This window comes from Colias philodice, chromosome 14 (genome assembly GCF_061535455.1).
Source record: "Colias philodice isolate Cphi_HAF_F1 chromosome 14, ilColPhil1 Martin Lab GWU primary, whole genome shotgun sequence".
Taxonomy (NCBI): domain Eukaryota; kingdom Metazoa; phylum Arthropoda; class Insecta; order Lepidoptera; family Pieridae; genus Colias; species Colias philodice.
In genome coordinates, this window is record NC_143099.1 from 2,577,488 (window position 1) to 2,604,662 (window position 27,175).

Consider the following 27,175-nt stretch of genomic DNA (forward strand, 5'->3'; position numbering starts at 1 on the left):
AATAAACAAACTCGGAAAAAATATAAAATTGAAATCTTCATAACTGGATCAAAACATCATACAGTCAGCAAACGACAATACATTGTATTATATTGACATATTCAGTTAAAATACTAGTAAATGATAAGTAATGGAGAAGAAGTCGCACGACAGAGCTAGTTAACAAGTAAGTGTCAAATGAACTGTTACAATTGCATCGTTACGTAGTGCAGGACTAAAGGAAACAATTTTCTGCACCAGAAGTTCTTTCAAAGAAATAGTCACATACGGCACTGTCAATGAAATTTCACGCCTATTGCGTCGTAATAAAGACTCATTTTCTATCAGTTTTATTTGATACATGAAAATTGCAAAAAGCGCGGGCAAATTACATTCACGCTCGTATAAACGCGTTAAATCTAGAGTAGGAACTTGATGGATAACGGATATTAAGTACCTATTAACACAGAATAGAAACTATTTTTTTTACAAAGATAAACTAAGTCTTTATTTATTTTAAATTATACTTTACATTATATATTTACAGTATGTATATATGTATTTTAATCCAATTTTAACAATCTCATAGCTAACTGATTTCTATAAATTAACGTCTGTTTTCAATGAATCAAGAAAATTGAAAACTATTTGAAACATAATTACGACATTGCACCCATAGATGTCACTATCGTTTGTAATTTTATAAGATTATTTTAATGGTAATTATATTTTAAATAATTATTGTTTTAGTATATTTAATAACTGATAATTGTAAGATTACAAAATATATTAAATATGTAACAAAATAAAGTGTTAATCGTATGATTATAGCTATCGTGTCAATTACCTTTTCGACTACCCGCATTGCTTGTATTATTATTGTAATGTATTGTAAACTGTTAAGAGGAATTAATCAGAAAATAAATTAATAAAAGACGAAAGTATGTGCATATATACTTGAATATATATAAATAGTGGTATATAATTAAAAGGGTATAAAATGAAGTAAGTACCAACGAGTATTTGAACATCAAAACAAATGACTTTAAAAATTTCATTTTTTTAATTTCTCTTGAACTTATCATAAAACATTTTATTATTCCTTTCAGGCATGTTAAACTATGGCATTAATGTCCAAAAACGAGAGGCAAAGTCAGCAATAATAAATAAGTAAAAGGAGCATTTTGAAGGAAAGATTTAACATTAATTAAGCCAGGAAGAATTCCGAACATAAGATACTCCAGTTCCAAATTCTGTTCGTTTTTATCAGCAAAAACACAAATGGCTACCTACTATTCACAGTATATGCAGCCAAGCTATTCCTACCCATTGGTAGTAGCAGACTGGAACACAGGAATCATTCCACTACCTAGCCCGATGTATACGCCTCCAATCCAACCCATCACGTTAATCAGCCCGAATCAAATTCCTACGCTACCACAGTGCCCCTACACTTATATACCACCAGAATCGTTGGCTCCTAATACATTACAAGATGTACTAGTAGAACCTATTTATTACACACCAGAAAGTTCACCAATAGAGGTGTACAGTGAAGCCCAATCCTCTCAATTAACAGACGATACGCCGGCGGAAATACACGACCCGTTAGATCTGTTTTTACAATTGCCCAAGGATTTATTTCCCACAGCTCGGATGCTTGTTATAGACCCGAATCCTATCATAGACGAGTTCTGCAAAATGGAAAACGTGAATGATAATTCCTCGTGGATTTTAGATTTGGAATTCGGTATACCCAGAATACCGGTTACGAGAGCCATTGCCATATACGATGTTAAGTTGAATAGTGTTCAGTGCAAGAATACACGAAGCGCTATCCACCCAGGGTTCGAAAGTTGTAGCGAAGAATTCAAACGTGTGTTTCTCTTTTACTATGATTGTATAGTATCCACATGGTATAGAGGCTATATGTTATTGAATTGCGATAAATCCGTGGAAAACTTCCAGTCGTGGCTGTTATTGCCTATGCAGATATTGGGCATGTGTTGGTCGTAACAGTATGATGAATGGTATGCGAAATGTATTTTAGCAATTTTTGTTTTTAATATAGAATAAGAATTTGTATTCAATTGTAAATATTTTAGCTACGATTCAGCTGCAATTATTTTTAATAAATTTTTTATGCATTTTAGTTGTTGTTTTTTTTATGCTATTCTTTTTACTTATTCATGACTTGCCTATTATATACTTAAAATTCTGTGAATGTAAGCTATTAAATATAGAAAAATATTGAAAGTTTTATACTTATTAAATGGATATCTTAATTCTTAAAAACATTTTCGTTTTTATCGAATCGTAACTAGCAAACAAACAACAATTTCTGATATTTCCTTTTTATTATTAGAATCTAATATTCTAGCTAGTGAATCCTGTTATAATGAAACCTCCACAAATTCTAATGTTGCCACATAATTCATATTAAATTCGATATGCATTATAGTCACTAATGGACCATTGCTGTATTGGGAATTTCATCAATGCTATCTACAACTAATTACCAAATTGCTATGAATTATTTGATTATAATTAGCATTGGTTTCTAGTATGTTTAGATTATTGTGTGTATGATTCGATTGTGCGGTGAACTGTCATAGATATAACTATAATAGCAGTATATTATTATTAGTCTGTGATAATAGCAATATTGTTATGATCTTGTTACAATATGAAATTAATTGATATAGAAGTTTATTATACAGCAGAGAATTAAAGTTTTGATTTATGGAATTTATAAAAACTTTAGAAATTATTAAAGTGAAACTTTTATTACATCGTCTCAAAGTTTTTGGTCTGTATAGCACATGTCGCGTGACGGTCGGCTGCCGAGTAGGTATAAAGCAGTGTTCGGAACCGTACGATAATAATTATTGTACAAATACGATAATTTTGTGCCTAAGTTTCACTTTTACCGTGGTTTCATAAAACCACACAACATTTTTTTATTCTTTTTAGACGTAGCCCCACCACTCACCAATCATTTAACACAACTTTTGATTATGATTAAATCTTTGATTACTTATAGGATTAAATATAAAAGATGAAAATATTATTATCAATATTGCATCAATACTTGATAAAAAAAGGGGTCAATAAAAACACAAAATTGTTCGACGATATTTAATAATTAACAATATTAATGTGCAAACAAACAACATCTTCATAGACTATTCACTCAAACAAAATGTATATATTTATTACATAATACATCACTGTCTCTAAATATGCTAAGCAATAAGATATAACAATGTGTGATTTGGTAATTTTCACATAACTATTAAAAAAAACTACCCATTTACAATAAGCATTCTATACGGTATTATATTTCTTAAAAGCAGACTATTTATATACAATACAATTTTAGCGAAAATTATCTTAAAAATTAAATAATAATACTGTATACAAGTAAAAGGCAAGAAACTAATGCTACCAATTATATACTTAATTAATAAATTACGATCTTATTTACATTAAACAACATTTTACATACTAATACAGGTATTTATATACCAATAAATGTTTTAGTTCGATTTATCCACACATAATACATGAGTACATGACATACACAAAAACATATTCAATATATTGCTATAAATTTTTCTTAGAATATAACATTTTTTTAAGTGCGTACTTCATCTAAGTACCATTTTCACGTCATATTTATAAATGCATTGTTCTTATAGCCTCAAAATATTTATTTGTATCAAAAATTCATTATTGCATACAAACACGTATTTTACGTATCAAATGTCTTGTTCAAATAGCGTACAATAACAATAGCGCTAAATACTGTAATAATCAATAATTACGCCATTATACTAATAGATACACGTCAGATTTGCGTTATATAATCTATATTATAACTACGTATACCTGAGGGTGAATAATATACTTATTTGTAAAAAAGGTTGCAATATGCTTTAACAATGTTCGTACTATTTGGTGTTGGTTGTTAAAAACGTATAGAAAAGATTTACTTTAGGCAGATTTATAAGCAGATTCTAGCTATCTTTTTGTATAAAATAAGCAAATTATAGCTTTCTATTTGAATAAATATAGTTCGTGTAATATATTGGATGTTTTAGCAAAAGGTGAATTTACAATATAAAAGGCGTTTATTAAGTTAAGCGTGAGTCACCGTTTCCAAGCCTTTGACACAGAATCTCGCTTGTACGAGCCTGCGTAGCCTTACGGTGGTCTATTCATTTAATAAAACGCCTCAGAAAACGTTGAATTCAATCAACATTTTTGAAGGTAACTGTCTCATAGTGTAGATGGAAATGTTTACGTGTTAGGGCCGGTGCAGATATGACGGTAGATTATTATAGACATTGTCCTCATTAAAATAATTTTCAAAAGCGCAGCACCTTACGCATGTGATGCTTCGATACACCTTGGGAATAAATTGTTGTTGTTTGATTTTGAATTTTATTTTAATGTGGACAATGTCGATAATATATTTTGTCAACGAAAAATGCGCTGCGCTGCTCTCCGTCATATTTGTCGGCCCTTAATGTTAAAACACGTTTGTCTCATTTTATGTCAAAGTAGTTTTACTTCGGCAAATGACAATGTCGTACGTATATTTTGTGTTTCATGTTTGTCCACAATCTTTATTCAGTTAGCTTCGATTGAGCAAATGTTAAATTTACTATGTATAAAAACAAATAAATAAATGCAACGCTTGAGCATTTGTATAACATTGTTTTGTATAGTGAACAATTTTGTTCATCAAAGAAGCACATACGTATAACTATTTACTCCGCTAATTTTATCCCAGATAGTCACCATTGGTCAATTGTTACATACTTTCAAATCTATATTTAAAAACAAATAAATAAATGCAATGCTTGATTATTTGTTTCATGTATTGTATTGTGAACATTTTTGTTCAACAAATAGGCATATACGGATGCATGTACGTTTATATTTTTTCGGTTGTCACACAATCTGTATCCCTGAAAGCATCGATTGAGCAATCATTAAATGCTTTCAAAACTATATAAAAACAAATAAATAAATGCAATGCTTGAGCATTTGTATCATGTATTGTATTGTGAACAATTTTGTTCAACAAATAAGCACTCATAATCTTGAATATTTTCACAATCACCTCCCAATAAATCAGTCACTTCATAAATTGGCGCCAAAGTGACACTTATTTTTTCGTAACTTTTTTATTTAACTCTAATAAATAGTCATTTAAAAAACACCACACTTCACAGTTAAGTCTATAATTAACATATTACATTGTCACTCAAGAGTTAACAGTTTGAAGTATCCAAGGTACAAATTTGGATATCCTGGTACAAACGCCGGGTAAGTTGGCTTCTCCACAACCGATGCCCCAGCTTATGATCCCGGCTAGGAAATACCGGTGGTCCTTGCCTTTGACCTGGAATAATAACAAAAATTTCAAATTAACTATTAATTATAATACTTTGTGCTGTTAAGACGGCTAAATGGAATTGAAAGATATTAAGAATTCTATTCTGTTTTACGCTGCCCTTCTTCAAATTCCTTTAGTGTTTCTATAATCCCAAATAAATCTTATAAAAGATGATTATTAATTGTGATACTGCTTTACCATAACTCGTTAAGGACAAATATAAAAAAAACTGAATAACTATGATACGAATTTATTAAAAAAAAACCATTTACACACATAAATTTACACAAAATGTTTTATTTCGACAAAACAATACAGATAATATCAATTAGCATCCCTACAATAAAGTGGTTGTCATATTTCATGAAAATGCTAAATTGACGAAACAAAGGAATTGGCAATAAAGATGAAGCAATAAAATTAGCATTTGTAGAAACTTGATAGCTGTCAACCCTTTTGTTTTATTTGAATTTATTTTATGATTACTTTAGTATAATATTATGATTGAATCATAAACAATATAGTCGCCGTAATGTTTATGGATTGAATGAATATTTCGTACATTTTGTTATCAAATATTTTAAAGGGAAAAGCCTTTTTATTATACTTTGAAATGTCATTATAATATGGTTTTTATGGTAATACTAGCTTTCCGCCCGCGGCTTCGCCCGCGTTTTCAAAGAAAAACCCGTTCCCGTAGGATTTCCGGGATTAAACCTATCCTATGTCCTTTCTCGAGTGTCAAAATATCTCTATACCAAATTTCATGCAAGTTGGTTCAGTAGTTAAGGCGTGATTGAGTAACCGACAGACAGACAGAGTTACTTTCGCATTTATAATATTAGTATGGAGTAATATAGCATTTAGTGACACTATTTAACTAAGTTTAAATGTATAGTTATTGCGTATGTTGGATATGTAATATTGATCTTTTATAATGTAGATTTCATAAATTCCATTTGACCACTATTTTATTAATACCTACATTGTTTGTTTGTTTGTTTGAACGAGCTAATCTCAGGAACTACTAGTCCGATTTGAAAAATTCTTTCAGTGTTAGAGAGCCCATTCATCGAGGTAGGCTATAATTATATGATCACGCTAAGACCAAAAGGAGCGTAGTCAGTACTAAAATTGAATTGGTTACCTGTTAAAATGTAAAAAAAAAGACGGGTTGCACTGGGGGAGTGCCGACAGAAGTGAAAACTTGATTATTAACGTTAAGCATGTTTGATATTTTGGAATGGTATCCGTCTTACGCTTTTTCGATCAGGTCACGTGTCCTGACGCGAGTTTAAGATTTTATACCCATTACAGAGAAAGGGCTCAACGCCGCTAAAGAAGTTTTCACTTCAACAAGTTTTACCTGTAATGGTCCTCCAGAATCTCCCTGACAGGAATCATGTCCGCCACCCTCATGTCCCGCGCACAGGAAGATGTCGGGAATGAACTCGTGTCTCCCCGCGCGAAGGAACATAGACTTGCAGCGCTCGTTGGAAACTATTGGTACTTGCACCTGGAATGATAAATAAATAAATATTTCAGGACAATTTTCACACACACTTTCACACTCACTTTTGCTTGTGTTATGGAAACCTGGCTGATAAACATACATACTATATAATTTTTAATAAATACTTATATAGATAATTAACACCCACACACAGAGCAAACATCTATGTTCATCACACACATATATTTTGAAACATGGAATATATAATAATTGAAAATAAAGGCTTTGACGTTTTTAATATATTGATTTAGAAAGTAAAGTTCTATGTCTTCTTTTAGGCTTTGGGTTCTATATGAAGATCTAGTTGTTGAATATCCCTATGTGAGATAAATTGCTATTCTTAAAAACACTATTCACTACAATTAGTTCAATGTTCAATAGTTGTCTTAAAATATCGTTCAATTTGCTGCTTTTCTATTTTATTCTGTTAAGAAATAATCTGCGACAAAATGCCGCCTAAAAAAATACCTCTTTAAGTTTAAAAAAGTTCCTTAAGGACATTTACTCACCTCCTGTAAAATAGATGGCAGAACGCCTCCCTCCGACAGTCTCCCCCAACCCGTAACCGTAGCAGTCTCCCCCACAAGTAGATCATCAGTCGCCGGCAAACAAATTGGCGCTATATGGGGAGCAAATTGTACAGGAGCATCCAACTTCACTAGCGCAAGGTCATATTCGTATGTGAAGAAATTATACTTCGGATGTACTGCCTTTCTGGCTACACCACGTTCTACGTAAGGGTATTGTTCTGATACAGAGGAAAAGTCAAACTCGCCCACGCGGATGCGGATTGCTGATGTTAGCAGGCTGGAAGGAAGGTGATTTATTATGATACTGGGCCATAATGGTACTTTCAAATTGTAGTATAAAAAGTGTGAAGTCCCATGTCCCTTAGTGGGGTAAGGGGCAGATGCATTATACAGTATACACCTGTTTCACTGATCGATTTTCTTTAGGGACAAGTAGGTGATTAGCCTTCTGTGTCCTGCCAGACCGAGACATTTTTTTTTCTTTGTCTCCACCGGGAATCGAACCCAGGACCCCTCGGTTCTACGCTCACGCGTCAACCAAACCAAAGAGGCGGAGGTACTTTCAAATTGTAGTATATGTGGAGTATTAATGTTTTAGTCTTTTGCAGTTTTGAAAAGTTTTGCTTGTTTACGCTGCGACTTAAGAAGTTTTGTTATGGTGTTCTAAGATTGAGTGTAAGATTAAAACACATGCAGCATATTTGGATTAATAAATATGTTTTGTAATTCTTAAGATTATGTTCACTAGGTTATTTTAAGCAAACCATACAGAAAATTCAATGAATACCCAAAGAAATCTTACAAAGAAGCGATGTATAACAGTTAATCACACAAGAAATACACAATCCACAATACTGGGTACAGACCACCAAAACGGTCTGTACCCCATAACTCACTCATCAACACAATGTCCAGCTGTAGCTATCCAGCCTTCATTGATAATGGCTCCACCACATCTATGTGTGGATGAGAAGCCAAAGAACGAGTTCCGTCGCACAGACACCTGCCAGGGCCAGCGACCGAAGCTAGAGTCCTTGCCGCCCATGATGCGTGAGTCGGGACGCGGCCACATTGATGTTACACCGCATTCTGTAATTAAACATATAGTAATGTTGAATAAATTTTGCTTTTTATTTAAATATCACGAGACAAAGATAGTCGATCTTGGTTTAGTTTTTTTGACGTGACGTCTTATAATTCGATAGAGCCGGCTGCACGCACGAAAAAACATGATTCATGCGGCGTTACCTCGCTCAGAGGCGTTCCATGTAAGGCTTGAAGTGCAAGCGAGAGCGCGGAACGAGCGACAAAGAAGCACAATCGGACGTTGTCACGTTCAACTATCGTCAGTAAACCGACTTTACAGACAACCAATTTTTTTTTGGTCTTTTAGTATTGATTGTTCATCAAGTTTACTAACACTTTAATAGAGAACTAAAAATAGTTAAAGTAATAGTAGAAAAAATTGCTATAAGTTCTTTGCAAAATTATTATCAGACAAATTCATTAGTACCTATATAATGCAGTTTTAACTTTAAATTTAATTAACACATGATTAACACCATAAAAATAACAATTTTGTACTTAGATACAAGTATATCTTGCGAATAACTTTTCTTGCTACTTGAATTACTTGTGACCTTCTTACAAAGAACAGAGCTCGTGATTCACGCTCTTTTGTTCCAAAAAAATAAAGATTTCTATAATGTTAAAATAGAAGATACTAACCAACACTACTCGTCGCGGCTGTAGTATGTATAGTCGGCGCCGTGGTATCATCAGTCTTGTTAATCATATTCATCATCGGGTCCTTCGGTTTCATGTAGTTCTTATGTGGTTTGCTTGTGGTTGTAGTGAACTTCTTGGTTGGTTTTGGTTTGCCTGGTTTCTCCCAGTTTGAGGGTCTAGGTTTGGTTATAAATGCTGGCTCGGTTGTCGCTTGCCAGTGCATTGTGTTCACGTTGTTCGGCCTGGACATTATGTGTGCTGAATAGAAATAGTTGGTGTATTTAGTATTGTAAATATAATACGGGTAATATTAGTTTGAAATATTAAACAATAGCTGTTATAAGTAAATCTAATCTAGTATCTAATGTGTGTCTATTTTGTCAGCATCGTAAGGATTTTATTCATGGGTTTTTATCCATCAGTTATACAAACGTTTACCTATTCTTTTAAATTTTCTTGAATAAATTTATATTTTCATAGACATAAAATTAATGTAGGTAGTTAAACAATTTTATAATTCAATTCTTCCCGGTCCTAAATTCACACATTTTAAATTAACGCCATCTGTTAAATTCATTAGGAACTACGTCATTATACTCACCTGAAGAAATACTGTTTTCAGCGTGTTGTTCCGACACGGCCATAGGTCGCGCACCCGGCATTAGGCTAAGACTAGAAGAGATTTTGTTGTGGGGACTAGCTTCCACATCGCCGTTCGGCCTATTTACATTTTGGTACTTATTTACACTGTTATATGTTATTTTATTAACTATATCACTATTTTGTTCGCTATTTGATTCTAGATTGCCGACTGACAGGTTAAGTTCTGGCGGTCTATAGTTATATGATGCAACGCCATCTATTGGTTTCGTCATGAACGAGGGCCGTTGCGTTTGTGCTGTGGGTCGAGTTGGTGCCTGCGTTACTTCGGCAGGTGGCGCTGTATACGGTTTGTCTGTGATGGTGACTGGACTTGATGTTTCTGAAATAAAAAGATGAATTAATACTAGAATATACATATTGTAATTATTTTCTTCACAGATAATAATGTAACCTTTAATTACTATTCGTGAAATTATTACTAAGCGCTTAAGACTGATAAAGAAATATATTATATGGTAAAGAAACTTTAAATTTATTTCAATGTAGAATGTTTTTGTAGGGATCAATTATAATTATTTCCGTCTACTTTATATCATGTTTATGCATGCATTAAATTAACATTCAAATTAAACTTGAAATTTGAAAAGCAAACAACAATAATTATAATATAATATATTGCAATACCTTCCAATTTTAATTTAAAATTTAAATCCACCGACCTTCTATAACAATAGGTTTGTCTGGCAGTCGACAGCAAGATCCGAACATAAAGCCGTCGACACACACGCCTGCATGCTTGCCTCCAACACGGTTGCATTCTTGCACCCACATGCACGCACCACGCGCGCCGCCAGCCACGCATGATTTGCGCGACATCTGATAACCTGAAAAATATTTATTAAATAATTGAATTAATTTTTAATACAATATAAAAAATTGCTAGGATAAATAATTAATTGTAGCATGCATTTGAATTGGTGTGTAAAACAATTTGAAAACAGCGCCACCTATGAGAGGATAGCAAAAGTTTTATATTAGTGCCATCTATGGGTGAGTAGCGCAATATGAATTTCATGCAGAAATTACTTTAGAAGAAAATGGATAACAGATGTCACTTGTAATACTAAATTAAGCAATCCTAGTTATATTAAATTAATCATAATAATAAATAGTTCAGAACACTACATAAATTTATTTGATAATACCTATTATTATGTTTTAAATTTTTATTATTAAATGATATGATGATATACAGGAGCTTTTAATAACGTACCAATTTTCGATATAAAAAATAACAAATAATAACTGAAATAAGGGAAACTTCTCGGCTTTGTGTTCTCGCAACAGATATAGTTAAAAAGTGAAAAATCCATGTACATAAAGACGTAAGATTATGTAAAAATTTACTAGTAAATCAATTACAAAATAAAGCAACAAGTAAATAAGACTTGAAAGTTCTGTTACAGACGTTGCTTTGTCTAGTTACGTTTTATTACAAGAAAATACGATTTACCCTTCTGCCAAAACATTTTAACCCTCTTCCTTCGAAACTTTAACTATTAATTCAATTACAAAACAAAGCTTCTCCAAGATTCTCCGATAAATAAGATCTTTTACTGAATTTACTATTAGCTTTACTATTTGCTTTGGCCTAAAATTCTACGTTTAGACAAAAATAAACCCTAATGCGAAGTGAAATAACAATCATATTCAAGGAACATATTTTCATGTTAAAGACTAATGTATTAGCAAGCTTTGTGAGGAAAATTTCTAGTGTCTACGTATTATGCTTTTATGGATGAGGTCACTTAAATGTGCTTAAATGCTTTGTCTGATTAATTAGGTAACCATATGTAATTTTGTCATTACATAAAATTATTTATTATGACATTTTAATACATTGTCGACATATTAATACGCTTCGAAACTAGTATGAATCTGTGAAATTCTAATTAACAGTATAAAGTATTATATTTATATATATTAACAGTATTTTATTTATCTGAAAAAGATTATATGAAAACTACATTCATTATAAAAATGAATGAGCTTTATATTCCTAGCTTCCTCTTTATATAGGTACATTTATTATTTTATATTCTAATATATGGAAATCAATGGATTTATCGGCGATTCTCTTCTCGCCAAGCCGTTTTCTTTTTTATGCGAGGTCACTTTTTAGACACTGATAACTTATAAGTAATGAATAAACAAATATCGCCCCTCGCCACTATAATACAAATTAAATATTTAAAGTTTTTAAAAATAACGTTTTAGTAATTTTACTAATTCCGTACTTATTCCTGAGAAAATAAACAAATTGATTGAAACAATCCTCGTTATTACAAATTAAAATCAGTAGCTACATCACATAATATAATACCTAGATTATAATAATTATATTAATATCTATGGTACAGCCATTTACAGATGATATAAGTTGTGCTAATCTTATTACCATTTCCACAGACTAAAGAAAACCGTTGCGCACATTTCTTGTTGTCGATGGTCAAACGCATTCAATTATAGAAAGGTTTTATTGTTCATTTATCACAGGACAGGTCAGGTTCCGTTTTCAGTGAGAAATAATTTCCATCAGCAATAAATTGAACAGAATATGTTGTGTGCCGTACAAGGAGCAACTACCGTTTATCTTTCTCGTGGTTTAAGGTAGGAACTCACAGGAACAAATTGCGAGGTATGTTCAATTAAGCGGGGACATACGTTGTGTGATGCCTCTGACAGCTGCTTGCGGGATTGTTTAAAGCGGCTTGCCTTGGTAGAAATAACAATAAAATATTAGGTACTAGATTGAGCAAGGCTTAACTAAGTTAAACATGTTTGATGAATGTAAGCCATAAGTAAATTTTGTTATTAAAAAAAACAGGAACGCAATATTTTTCGTTATAAAACCTTTATCATAGTTGGTACTATGTTATATTGGGATGAGTATAAAATAGAATTTAAATAAAATATAACATTATTTATTTCACAAACAAAACCACATTTTGTAACCCGTCGCCAGAATAACTAAACTAGAAAATACTTGATTGGTTTTATTTTTCTTCTTCATTGAATTTAACATTACCAATAAAATTTGAATGTTAAAATAACATACAAATTTAATAAACCGCTGAAACTCATGACTTACAATAAGCTCCTTCATCGGTAGCATCAGTGATGCGATCAGCACGCGACAGCCGACACCCGGCGAAAGTCCGTGAGTGTCTAGCCAAAGCTTAAGCCCATTTTATTTAGTCTGTATTATATTTATTAAACACTTGACCGTAATTTGAAGCTTACTTCATTGAGAAGGCACCTAGCTTTTTCCGCCTATTCTTCCCTCTCTTTCCTTTGTATGTATGCTATCTCTCTCGCACACCTCTCCACCAGGTGGCGGGGCGCACGATAATGTCGGGCGCTGGATGTTTTTCATTGGCGTCTAGCTTCCGCCGCGAGAAGGTTGTCTACAAGACTACAACCTTGGTGCTATTAAGTATTAAGTATTGCTTAAAGCAAGTGCTAAAAGTGTTAAAAAGTGTATCCCGTCGGATCGGTACAGTGAGTTATTTTTACATCTATTCTAATAATATTTTACTTAAAAATGAGTAAAAATCTTTAAAGTCAACGGTATAATCGTTGGACTTTATTTAAAATGCTGAGGTTTTTAATGAATCCTTCAGCAATAGTTTATTTTTCAATATGCTTAAATACTTAATAGCATGAATAAAGATATTTAAAATTAACGATACAACCGTTACATTTTACTTGAAATAGTAACTTTTCTTTTGAAATATTTCATTATGCAATATGTACTAATTAATATTTGAATTTTTAATACTGTGAGTAAAGCTATTTTAACGGTGTTACCGTTCGGCTTTACTCGAATCGTTAATATTACTTTTGTGATTATTTGATATTACTAGATATATCAAATACCCTCTCTTGTATATAGATATTTTTAATATTTTATTTCATTTTTAATAATGTGTTTTTATTACAAGGGTACAAGTGAATTTTTCGTGGAAAAATTACAATTAATACTTAGTATGGATATGAGCCAACTCAAAGCTTTACAGGCATACAATCCATTGCTACGACTTTATTACATTGTCGTTATCGCTAGGAACGGTTCGGAATTCCTATCATAGTTTATTACTAAAAATTATCGAACGAGATGAGTCAGCTCCAAGAAGTCACGACATGTCAGAACACGTTGTGATATTATTTTATAAATCGTACGGGAGTTACCGCTCAACTGAATAATGATGGAATTCGCTCATGTATAGTAGATACGTACCATGAATGTTCCACACATTCAAAACTATCCGTAGTCTATACGTGTCCTTTTATGAGTATTATTCTGATCCGTTTTTATGTGAAAATAGACATATTACACACGGCTAATTTGATTGAAAATTACGTTTCCTATGTTCAAATGATGCAACTTTTTTGTTAAAACGAGTAAGTACCAAAAATTTTACAATTAAATTCTTTGGTTTACTGAACTTGTGCTGAAAGGGTTATCGTATAATAATTATCGAGATATCTTAATATAAATTAGATTTAGATACACTTATTTCAAAGGATTTACAATTCACTTCTAACGTTTTAGAATAATATTATAAACTTGTACACCTTGACAAAAAGTAAAAAATTGCGGGTGAGTGGAGATTATTTTGTGCAATTAAGTATAACGTCCTACGACGGTATGGTTGCGTTCGTAAGGAATGTTAACGGATATAAAGCAACTAAATGTTACATCGATTGCATGAACAAAAATAAATATGAATCGAAGTTCATTTTAAAATTTAGTGAATTGATTTGAATTATGAATTTATTAAATGTCGCTAACATTGGAAAATAAGTTAAAGGACCTTGTTAATTGCTATATTATTTAAATGATTATTTACTGCTATTTTTATATTAGCACTAAGGTGTATTCTTGCTCGAAGCAGAATACATAAATGTGGCCACTACTCCTCGCAGGGGTTAGCCAGGTCAAATTCACCCTCGCAGGGTGTCTCTTAAGCATTTTTTGGCAGGCCCTACTTATTTCTAGTTACAAACATCCCTCGCGCAGCTGTCGCTCGCAGGGAAATGGTGCAAATATATATCGGCCCTCGCGGGGCTTTGATTACAATCGTCCCTCACGGAAAAGATGGTGCGAATATATATCAGCCCTCGCGGGGCTTTGATTACAACCGTCCCTCATGGAGAAATGGTGCAAATATATATCAGCCCTCGCGGGGCTTTGATTACAACAGTACCTCACGGAGACATGGTGCAAATATATATCAGCCTTCGCGGGGCTTTGATAACAACCGTCCCCACGGGGAAATGGTGCAAATATATATCAGCCCTCGCGGGGCTTTAATGGCGATTGGTGCAAATATACAAAGGATTGATCATTAAAATGATCATAGATATTTGCTTTTGTCAACGAGGACCCACGAAAGAAGTTTTGGATATGACCGTATCGGATCTTCACTCTTCTAAGGTAGGTAGAAAAAGGTTTTGAAATCTACTTCACAGTGGGCAGTATAGTAAATGACCTAATAAATACAATAAAGGTTAGATACGTCAAATAATGGGCGCATGAAATTGATACTTCGTATCCTAAAAGTTTACGCTTCAGGAATCAGGAAACCACCATTGGTTTACCAATTATGGAAATTGGAATTGAACAAATTGTATTTACCAATGCAAAGCCTAATCACAACAAAGGAAGGCGAGTCGGATCAAATATCATCTCGCAGATGATTTGTGGCGGTGGTTTCGAGGATTGTCACCAAGCCTTGTGTCAACGGTATGTTTGGTATCGTAATTAAATGGCACTAGCCGACCAATTTTCATATACAAATATCGGAAGAGATTTTTTAATCGCAAAGCGATTGAATGTAACAAATGACGATTGATTACGTATAGTTGACCTCTCATAGGCCTATTTTAGTTGCCCGGTCTTGTAGGCAATTTATTTGACTCGTTTTTCAACCCATTTGACCTCATTATTGCACCCATGAGATTTTTCTTCGGGGCTCAAACAATAAATCGCTGAGGGATTAGGATAATCGTTTGTTAGACAAGTTTTTTGTCATCCCACCAGGATTATTATATTGTATAATAAAGTTATATACAACTATTAACGTAAAACGTTTAAGTACTCAACGAATGCTGAGAATACTGACTGTTGAGTTACACTTACATAGGATAGAGGATAAATAACGGAAAGTCAATCTTTCCAAACAAAAGCCTCTTATTATTAGATATTACTTGGAACCCCTACCCTTAACGAGAAAGCTCTGCCAAATGACTTCTCATTTCTTTGCTTTGAGGGGGGGGGGGCAATAAATGAAATGTACAGGCTATACGGCTTTTAAAATATAAGTCTGGTAAGCGAACTAAACCTTGCTGGTTTAGTTCTTGCTATATCGCTATCCGTGCCTGCTTCTCGTGTTTACGGGTGAATTAAGTTTATCAATAGTCATAAATGCAATGCTATTCAGAGGATATACTGCATTTAAAACATGACAAAGTCTGGTAAGCGAACTAAACTTTGCTAGTTTAGTTCTTGCTATATCGCTGTCCGTGGCTGCCTCGCGTGTTTACGGATGAATAAAGTAATGTCCTGTCTTCGCATCCACAGCTAACTGTCCTATACTGTCATAATCTTAACACAGATTCATTCGACATAGCTCCCCACGAGCTCAGTTCTTCATTTTTGCACTCGCACAACTGTGGACAACACAAGAGCAATGCCTCCATTGGCAGCAGTTTCAATCAAGGGATAACTAACCTTAGGCTAGCCATATTACGGATGTTGGAACAACCGACTATATTCAGGGCAATTTTCTTTGTTCAGTGTAACGTTTAGACTGTCGTAGCATTCCTACGGAACAAAGATGGGATCAGATCTGCATCCTTAATGCAGTTAATCGAAAGGAGATACTTTCAGACGACGATAGTATTCAAAACCCACCATATTCCTTAACATAATAATGCATAGTTAAGCTTATAATCTCTCTTGCCATTATCCTGCAGCAGAATTCCTTGGCGATAATTTATCCTCGTTAGAACGAGCGAGGGTTGTTACGATAATATGAGAAATCCTAGTCAGTTAGAGACCTGAACGACGCGATAGAGTACCGCTATTTCAGTAGTAGTAACACCTAGAAGGGTGAAGGTATTCTGGAAAGCGGAACAGAAGGCCCGGTCAGCAGCATCAGCCACCTAATAGACAGTGTTCAGTGCTGCACCACTATAATCTGCAAAATGACTCTGACGGTATGAAAATGTGGAGTACATTTTCAAAATATCAAATGATATAGTTGGAATAAAAATCCTATTTGCCTCCGTCTATCCAAAAGACATACGGAGTAGCTAGTAGTAGTTGGTTGAATTAGAATAAAGTAACTATAGTTAAAATCCTTTGTTACTGACTGGATAAATTTGGCTCTTTTCCTATCTGACGTTCATATAGCTGTTGACTGCCTAGTGTTGTGCACAAACACTATTATTATAAACTAGCGGTCCGCCCCGGCTTCGCTCGTGGTACTTACTTTTTCTCTACATAAAAACCATCCTCGTACTTCAAGGAATATAAAAAGAATTATCGAAATCGGTTCAGCCGTTCTCGAGTTATGCGCTTACCAACACATTTTGCGATTCATTTTTATATAAGTATAAGAAGATAAGTCACGTTATGTAGTCCCGAGGCTTTCGGTATATAAGTTCTGATGTAAATCATAATTATATCTTAAAACCGAATTGATTAAAAGTAACGAACTTGGCTGTAGTAATTGCAGGTTTGGGACACAGATAAGCTCCTTATCATTTTAGTCTCTTAAGTTCAGTATATTTGTTTCCAGTACAGAGTTTATGACCTATCAGTTTTAAATAAATAATTCATGCATTGTACTGAAAGTACTAGCCATGTTTAGATTATGATTGGTGGCGTTGGCTCTAAACATTAATAGATACCGCACGGTTTGGTTGGATGTTAAAAATCTGTATTATAATTAAAACCGTTTACCTGTTTTGATATTTTATTGCCTTATTCAAGGGGTGACCTTTTAAATTTATTTCTGACCCCAAAAGTAAGGACCAAGTTCTCTTCTTGTCCGCTTGTAGCAGGTTGGGTTAAAACTGTGTGAGTTGAGACAGGTGGTAATTCTATGTTAAGATGATTCAATTGTGCTTCTACAGAGTTCTAATTGAATAAATAAAGGTTTGAGTTTGAGGTATTTTTGCCTCGTCGGGATCAGCTGTTGCTTCATTTTGTAAGTAACATCTAAATGCGTAATTGAAAGTCGTTACTGGCGCTTTCGCAGATTTACGCTAAAGATAGTGAAAATTGTAGTAACTTTAACTTTTCAAGCCCAAAAGGTTAACTAAGGTACGCTTGAACCAATCTCATAAGTTCTAATACTTTTAATCATTATGATTAACTTTTTGGTTCTTATTTGATTAACTTTTCATCTGGGATTGTTAGTATATTATATAATATAAAAATTTGTGTGATTTATTGGTAGGTATACTATCTGCACACCTTACTCTTTCAAATAAAGAAATAAGTAATTACTTATGTATTCAAATTCACATTGGCGTCCATATATTGTACACCAGGTGGGTAACAAGCAGGTCTCAATGAAGTAAGCTTCAAATTACGGTCAAGTGTTTAATAGCTGTGTTTTACCTGAAAATAAAACACATATTAAATACTTACCTATATTTGAAGCTTACACTTAACGTCCACCTGTTGTGGATTTCGACTCAATGAAAAACATCCAGCGCCCGACATTATCGTGCGCCCCGCCACCTGGTGGAGAGGTGTGCGAGAGAGATAGCATACATACAAAGGAAAGAGAGGGAAGAATAGGCGGAAAAAGCTAGGTGCCTTCTCAATGAAGTAAGCTTCAAATATAGGTAAGTATTTAATATGTGTTTTATTTTCAGGTAAAACACAGCTATTATCTGTGCTGATAGAACGCCGCGCTGGGCGCTCGGGCTGGGCGCGAACAGCGCTTGCGAATTGATAATTTTCTGTTGTCGAACATGCAAAATGTTATTGGAATATTACATTTTTTTCCTTTTTGTAGTATTGGAAGCTATTTGTAATAAAGTTTTGTATAGTTTATGAAGTTCTATATAGCATGAATATGGCGTGAATTACGATGGAAAGTAAAAAATAGGTAACTATTCGAAATAATGACATGACTTGTAGGTAGATGCGATATTAATTATAATATTTAGATAGTTAAATAATATGATAACTTGCAATTTTATATTTCAGATGAATTATGTCCATCAAAATATGATAAATATTAAATTGTAGTTGAAATATAAAATACAGAATCATTTCATCGTAAATAAATTCGTAATGAGTATGAAATTTAAATCCTTTGAACATCTACAAAGAAGATAGTGATTTCAGAGTGAAACGAACCTTTGAGGAACTTCCGTTATCGAGGTGGGTTTTATGTAAATAATCGTCTTTAGTCACAGGAACTTCAATATTTATTGCTTCAAAGGTTTACGGAAAAGTGATATAATATTATGAATGATTATTAGATACGATAAATTATTAGGTAAAACTGTACATTATAGGGCGTGGAATTTGGGGGTAGTGGGGGGTGGAGAGAGGGGGGGTGGGTACTAGGAACTTCCCCTGTAAAGGGGGGGGCGCGAAAATTAATAGTTTTCGAGATATTTACAAATTAAGTTTTGGTCCGCCTAAAGCAAAGGGGGCGCAAAGTAAGGACTTAGAAAATTTTTGATCTAAAGTGAAAATTGTATAGGAATCATAAAATACATAATTTTTATTCAAAACGCTAAAATAAGCATGTTTTATAAAAAAAACTTTTTCTCTAAAATATAAAATGGCCGAGATATTCGCCCTCAAAGATTGATGATAAAACCTAACCTAACCCTTTCCCTATCTCCTCATGTCTTTTTTATATTGTCTCAGACACTGCCTTAGCTCCGGCGCTACGGGAAGTGCAGCCCTTCCGCCCTTGCGTGACAAAGCACGGTCGCCCGTACTCCACTTCGCAGCTTCAGCTTATTGGTCGCCTTCGGCGACCAGCCTCAGCCGCTCCGCTCCGCACGGCTCCCGAGCTTTGTCACGGCGGGCAAGGGCTGCTCTCCCTCCGCGCCTCCGGCTTTTTACATACACTCTAGGGGTAGGGCAGACAAGACCACGTGGAATTCGGGGTTGACAGCTTCGGTTCTGTGGCAAGTCTTATGATAATGCAATGCTTATTTTAGCGTAACGTTTTTTAGCTAGATTCGGACTTTCGCAGCTTAATATTGAATACATAATATTCCATCATTGAAAAAATTTACATTTTACAATCCGTCATGTATCTTGGTAATTATCAAGTTTAGAGAAAAGTTGCCCCAACAAAACATGCTTTTATTAGCGTAATCTTTACGATAAAACAATAATAAATAGGTGTTATAATGATACCAACTCCATCAAAAATTTTCTAAGTCCTGCGCCCCCTTTGCTTTAGGTATTTTTTTCCAGTTCCACATTGATCTGAAGCAATTAATATTAATTATTACTTTACAATAATAGCTTTCAATACTAGTAATATTGCATTAGCTCTTTGATTTGAAATATGACAGATTTAATGTAATAGACATTAGTATGACCTGTAGTTTTTTTTTTTTGTTTGAGTGGGAATCGCCCTAAAGTCGCTTCTGGCACTCGCCGGCCGCTGCCGCGGCACTGAACTGCCGCACGTATTATAGGTTTTTTGTGGGGGGAGGAGGGCACACGTAGGTATTTGATTTTTTTTTGCGCGTCGGCGGAGCCCCGCTTCGCGGGGCTCCTATTTCTGTGTAGTTTTTTTTTTAAAGAAACCTAACCTAACCTAACCTAACGGCTAACCTAACCTAAACTAGATTTTTTTTGCGCGTCGACGGAGCCCCGCTTCGCGGGGCTCCTATTTCTGTGTAGTTTTTTTTTTTTAAGAAACCTAACCTAACCTAACCTAACGGCTAACCTAACCTAACTTGATTTTTTTTTGCGCGTCGACGGAGCCCCGCTTCGCGGGGCTCCTATTTCTGTGTAGTTTTTTTTTAAGAAACCTAACCTAACCTAACCTAAAGGCTAACCTAACCTAAACCTAACCTAACCTAAACCTAACCTAACGAATTGAGGGTGAATATCTCCGCCATTTTTGATTTTAGAGAAAAGTTGTTCCTATAAAACATGCTTATATTAGCGTTATCTTTACGATAAAACAATAATAAATAGGCGTTAATGACACCAACTCCATCAAAAGTCCTGCGCCCCCTTTGCTTTAGTCCAACCCAACTAGCTTTAGTGTTAAAAGGTTATCTAGTAATCCGAATAATCGGACGATTAAATTATTTTATTCATCCGGTAATCGGACGACTAATTTATTTTATTCATCCGTTTAGCGGACGACTAGACACTTCGATTAATATTTTTGTTAAATTATAAATTGCGAATATTAATAATTTTATTTTATTTAATCTATTTTACAAAAACTATACTTAATAATAATTATTTTTAATGTTGTTGTTAAAAAATATACAAATTTCATAAATAAAATTTAAATTATAATATTTTTTTTGTTAGATAGAAATGTTTTACCTGAAATGAAACGCGTTTGACAATCGCTGTAGGTCAATTTGACACTGTCATAACAGTAAGTTCGCATTTCTAAGATAAAATGGAGTAAAATTTTCCGATTTTCAAAAATTCGTGACTCAAAAACAAAAAGTTTTCGCGCTGTGAAATTTCAGATTTAGGTTCCATAGGACAATAGCTAACCACAAAAAAAATTACGACTCTCAACTCCACGCCCTATAATGTACAGTTTAGCCAATTATTAATCTATTATGAACGAAATTTTAAAAATTAACAGTGTTAAATGTAGCTACAAATATTTTTAAATTAATATCTTCGCCTAATATAACCTTTGAGTGCCATGCCTGTTAATTTTATTTTCTTTCTAATGCATCTTCCTATCCTAGCCTTTCCCAACCTGGGGATCATATCCCAAGGGGTCCGCAGACAAATCAAGAAAATTACGAAAGCCTTAGTGACCAGACTATTCTGACGGCCGGACTTTTTATTTTTCAGTTTTAAGATGGAATAATCTGTCAAGGTGACTAAGCTATTTCATACAAAAACACTGCAAGAATAATTCAATCATACTTCGTTTTATAAAGCTGTTATATAACGATGTGTCCAAAAATATAGTAAGTAGATATTGCCAATTCAAAAAGGGAATTCACTTTTCAACTAAGTCACGTGAACAGCTACTTCAATAACAAAACACACATTCAACAAGAACGCATGGACTGGTCCAAATCGATAGCGAAACTATGGGAATGGGTGTAACCTACTCCTTTGCTTTACATAAATCAACAAGTGAGACAGAGTAATTGAAGATGGTAATAGCTTGATTAATGTTGCGGTACAGTTTCTATACAAATTTAATAAGCAGTCAAATCGATTTTCCCTTTAAAATTATGGACAGTTTTGAATGTGCACGGTAATAAAATGTGATAAGGTCTCATGAATTCTTACTCCATTTATTTCTTATTATACGACACGTCTCCCATTTGTCTCCATCTTTTATAAAATACATTTACGTAACTATCATTATTCTACTATGACAAATGAGTAGCTCATACGTAGCGTTCTCAAAATTAGGTTGCAAAATTCTCATTTTCTCTGAAAAATACACCAACGTTTGCCAACAATGGGTGTTATTTACGAAAAATAAAATACATTGTTACAATATAACGAAAGTAAACAAATTGTATGTAATCATATGTTACACAAGTTGGAGACAAACTGTGTTGGAAGTTTTATAAATTAAGGTCGTGTACTTCATGCCCCAGAAAATATTGCAATGTGGTAATGTGTTTAGAAAATTTTGAATGCACAATGTAAGTTGTAGTTCGCAATATCACAGTAAGCTTTCTCATAAAGCGAAACGGTGGACACAGCAGTAAATGTTCACTTTATTTCTCAATTTAGCTTCAAACAAAGTATCCTTATAAACAATAAAATTTGCTATTCAAAGGTGTGTCCCAAGTCAACATTTGAATTAGTACTTCATTTTGTAGAATAAATAATAATAGACGCTTGGCGAATATTTGTAGCTATAAATAAACAATTTAAAATTACACGATAAAGAGTAATTGATTCTTATGTTTACTTAATTAAAATTATTTAACTTTTATAGCGTTCTTATTTCAGAATTAATTTTACAAATGCGTCAACGTATAAGTAAATGTACAAATTATTCCTACTCAGAATTAGTTAAGACACCACATAATTCTACTACTCGGAATTAGTTAAGACATATCATTTCAGCCGATTGCGTAAGGCAAACCATAATCACGGTAACAATAAAGATGTAACCGACCACTTCCCATACGGCACGAGGAAATAATTCTTTTGTCACCGTTGCGACACAATTTCATACATACTTCCGAGTTTCATATCCGTATATTGTTTAAAATTATCATCGATGTTGAGGAAATACATGAAGATTAGATAAGAATAGTTCGTTTAAAATAATTAAATAGTTAGTTTATCTAATAATACCTTAATCAAAAAATATATCAAGAAAAATATCCAGAACGTTCTACGAGTTGACTAAAACTTCACTAAACTAAAACCATATTCATTCCACTTAACCTAAAACACAAAATTAGTTGACAATGCAATAACGTGAAGTACAACTAAATTAGATTGAAGCGGAACAAAAGACGTCATTGTTCTTATCGTGCTTACTTTGCAACAGTAATATATTAAACAAATAAAATGTAACTCAGAGGAAGAACAATAAATCCACATATAACGCAAAATATACTTCTAGAGTATATTTACTGGGAATTGAGCTTATTTTTTTGAGCTGACGCAAGCCTTACGATGTTTCTTTGTCAGTTTGTCACACATACACTTTGAGAAATGTCCTTTGTCATAATGTAATTCTGACGTGGAAAATGTGCTAGCCTTGCAGGAAAAGAAATTTTTAATGAACGTGATCAGATTGAAAATAAACTATATCTGCTGTTAATATTGATTTAAGTATGTATAAGGATTTTTTATGCTTTTCTTAAAGTGTGAAAGAAAATAATGGAGAGACATAAAACAAGAACCAAACAAAGATCTTACGCATTTGTTTACGTTTCACCATAGGGAAAGAATATGTTATCAAATTTTTCAGAGGAAAATGGATGAAGCCATAGCCCATATGCCGTCTGTCAGGAGTTTAATAGTAATTTGCTGAACCAGTATAAAACATGAGCAGTCTCAAAACATTAGAATGTCCAAAACCGCCCAACCCCATACACAAATCTCTGAAATTCAAATTAATAACAACGGGTTTCACATCCGGGACGCATGTAAAATAAAAGAGCAGTAAGTAGGCCAGCTCTAAGCCCAGTAATGATTCAAAACCAGTAGCCATTAGGATCTCACGTACCGTTAAATACCAAGGACGCGCGAAACATTTGAGATGCCAGCAATGTACTACGGGAATTCACGGTACACTCGATTGTAATTTGTCATTAGTCAAATCTGTAGATAACCGCTCGTGACAGTGGCATGAAGATTGGGAATGTATCAATTATATTTAACGAGATATTGGTACCCTGTTAGTTAGGTGTTGTAGGTATTGTTTGTACTTATTAAAAATAATATAGTGTCAAATGTTCTAGTAAAAGAAAATAATTACCAGAGCTCTCTTCAGATTTTTAAAGATAACAAAGATAGTGGACCTTTTTTTTTCACGTGACCTAAAATCTATATAATTGCACTCTATAAGTAATATTAGCCCTTTAATGGCATTATTAAAACAAATTTACCTTTCACCTTTAACTCAGTACGTAACACAGGTTACGGATATGTAAATCTAACCTCACGAGATCTATACGATCCACAAAACTATTCGTCGAATTATAGTAGGGGACAGATGAGCTAATAACAAGTTGCATGACAAAATAGCTGCATGTTACCGAAGAATGTTACTCCCAAGTAGCTATTAAATCTTAATATATAGGGATTTCAATTACTATAAAATAACTTGATACAGTAATAACAGAGCTGACGTTACTACCGGGTCACAGCTGGTTAGTTAATTAATCTTATGAGTTAACAAAATAGATTTATAGGCAGTATTTTTGTTTTTGTAACAAAATTATTCATCCATCCATCAAAGCCCGCTTATCGCTAAATTATTAACAAAACGACAGGCCAGCTGATCCAACGTAATCGTAATAAAATTTGGGAACATTTATTAAAAAATTCGAGTGCTTATTCAAATTGGATATATTTTGAATAATGGAAAATATGACAATCTATTCAGCCTTTCGCAAATTTTTCGTTTACAGCTATTATTTTCTCTTTGTTTTATAAATTTTAAGTACTTATGTATCAAATAGGCATGAATAATCATAAAAGACAATGAACAGCCTGGAGAATAAAAATCTAATTTTTCAAAGAAATTAGATGTTTATTCTCCAGGCAATTTGTTTGAAATCCTTTACCTAAATTAATATAATAAAATTCGACGGAACTTCCGTAACATTGTATAATGACTTCTGAAGAAGTCGTTATTTCTACAAAACAATTAATTAATGCCCAAACGTAAGCGGAGCCGTGCCGTTATATTATACTCATTAGAGTTGATGTCATCATATACAGCTATGCTTTTTGTATCGACGTCCATTGAAGTAATTGTTTGTTTTTCTGTATGCTATTACGAACTATGACGGCAGTGTATAATGATTATAGTATGGCAGAAAAATTATTTGGTATTTCATAATTTGTGATATGTCACATAGAAGAATATTTTGCGTATGATTAATTGAATAGAACCACTATCTGTAACTAGTTATTTCATAATTTTGGCACTTTGCATAGTTATTAGCCTCTAATAAACTACGTACATCATTACTCTTATTTAATTTTCAAAACGCAGTGTGTAATTAAAAGGGATAGGTATAGGTAATTAAGAGTACAGTACTCTTTATTAAGGAGGGAATCCTTTCGTAATTGAAGTATCACAAAAATATAATGCCTTATACCAGATTAAACTAAAATTACAGAATGAAAATTAATAATAAGAACCATTCGGGCGATCTCTTCAGCACGTAAATCAAGGAAGAAATCTTGAAGTGATTTGCGTGCATACAAAAACACCGTTCAAGTGACCTCCTTTTGGGGCTCGGAAAGGATCACTCAGCCCCTATAACCTTTAATTTAAGATATCTCAATAATGAGCAACTCAAGCGTAATCTGATAAACTTTTTATCTTTTTATTCCTCGGTTAGATTAACGGCTTTCAGCGGATCAGAAGAATTGATTACTTCTCAATGGGCGAATTTTTTGGCGCTCTTTTTGCCGATCCGCTTTTTTCGCTACGCAAATTAACTATACTATTATATTCGCGCTTAAATCAAATTGAACTTTTTGTGCTTATTTATACAGTCCTTTTTACATTCAACTAATGTTTGGTAGAATTAGTTTTGATGACTTGCAAATGTATAAAGAAAAAATCGTTATTATTTCAAATTTTCGCTTTGAATACGGGATGACATGTAAAGCCGTTAAGTGTCGATAATGGTTAGTGATTTAGAAATACTATAAACTAGCGTCTATCCAACATCCGCTAGTAAGATCGTAGATGTCTGTAACGGTGCGGCTGTATGAGTTTATTGCAATGTCTACGAAATACATATTATATTTAGACACAAATATGTAGCATGGAAGTACACTATAGTTTCACAAGCAGTTGTAATGGGAGTATGTAGGTAATAGCTACCTATCTATATTAAAGTGTCCAGCAACCCCTAACGCTCAAAAGGGATACCTTTCGTGCAACAAGACTACGGTCACATAATGTAATGTATGACTAAGAGGGTATAAACCAATGCGAAAGGCACTCACTATACCCTTTCCTTTACAATAATGCAGATACCCTAAATGATCGCATACCTGAACACCACAAGCTACACCGTACAAGTAATTATTTTAATGCATCTTCCGTGTATTAATCAAATCCAGTCTATGCGGTTAGCCACAAAGCTAACAAGGCCCGTCGCACACCGTTACCTTAACTATCCTAACTATCTTGAACCGTAGTGATACAGTGTCATTTTTTCTGATGACAAATAATGACCTCACAGATGCGAAGGTTATTGCACTGGAAGCAGAATTTTCTGCTTTACTCGACTGCTTCAACGTGAACATTTCGCCAAGAAAATTTGATTTAATAACCCAATTTCTTTCATTATAGATTGATTAGAGAGACGTTCGTGAAACTATAAAGAATAAATAAGAAACTAAATTTATTTGTTTAGTTTATTTGGCTTCAGATCACGAGCAAGATGATATTGTGAAGACCTACCTATAACTTT

General features: G+C 33.6%; 2 protein-coding genes across 3 annotated transcripts in view; one reads left to right on the plus strand and one right to left on the minus strand.

Annotated features, from left to right (window-relative positions):
- Nucleotides 1–875: 875 nt before the first annotated feature.
- LOC149482687 (uncharacterized) lies at nt 876–2,092 on the plus strand. The gene is made up of 2 exons (XM_089703488.1): nt 876–984; nt 1,089–2,092. The coding sequence occupies exon 2, from the start codon at nt 1,261–1,263 to the stop codon at nt 1,993–1,995; it is 735 nt and encodes a 244-aa protein (XP_089559614.1). The 5' UTR covers nt 876–984; nt 1,089–1,260; the 3' UTR covers nt 1,996–2,092.
- A 2,542-nt stretch (nt 2,093–4,634) lies between these two features.
- The window catches only part of LOC149482688 (uncharacterized), a 99,148-nt gene continuing 76,607 nt past the window's right edge, over nt 4,635–27,175 (minus strand). For both annotated transcript variants that reach the window (XM_089703280.1, XM_089703279.1), the window contains exons 4-10: nt 10,480–10,644; nt 9,759–10,139; nt 9,158–9,415; nt 8,326–8,518; nt 7,409–7,706; nt 6,753–6,902; nt 4,635–5,392 (exon numbers count right to left, since the gene is read on the minus strand). In XM_089703280.1, the coding sequence (XP_089559406.1) occupies nt 5,255–5,392; nt 6,753–6,902; nt 7,409–7,706; nt 8,326–8,518; nt 9,158–9,415; nt 9,759–10,139; nt 10,480–10,644 (1,583 nt within the window). In that variant the 3' untranslated portion in view covers nt 4,635–5,254. The remainder of the gene's footprint in view (nt 5,393–6,752; nt 6,903–7,408; nt 7,707–8,325; nt 8,519–9,157; nt 9,416–9,758; nt 10,140–10,479; nt 10,645–27,175) is intronic.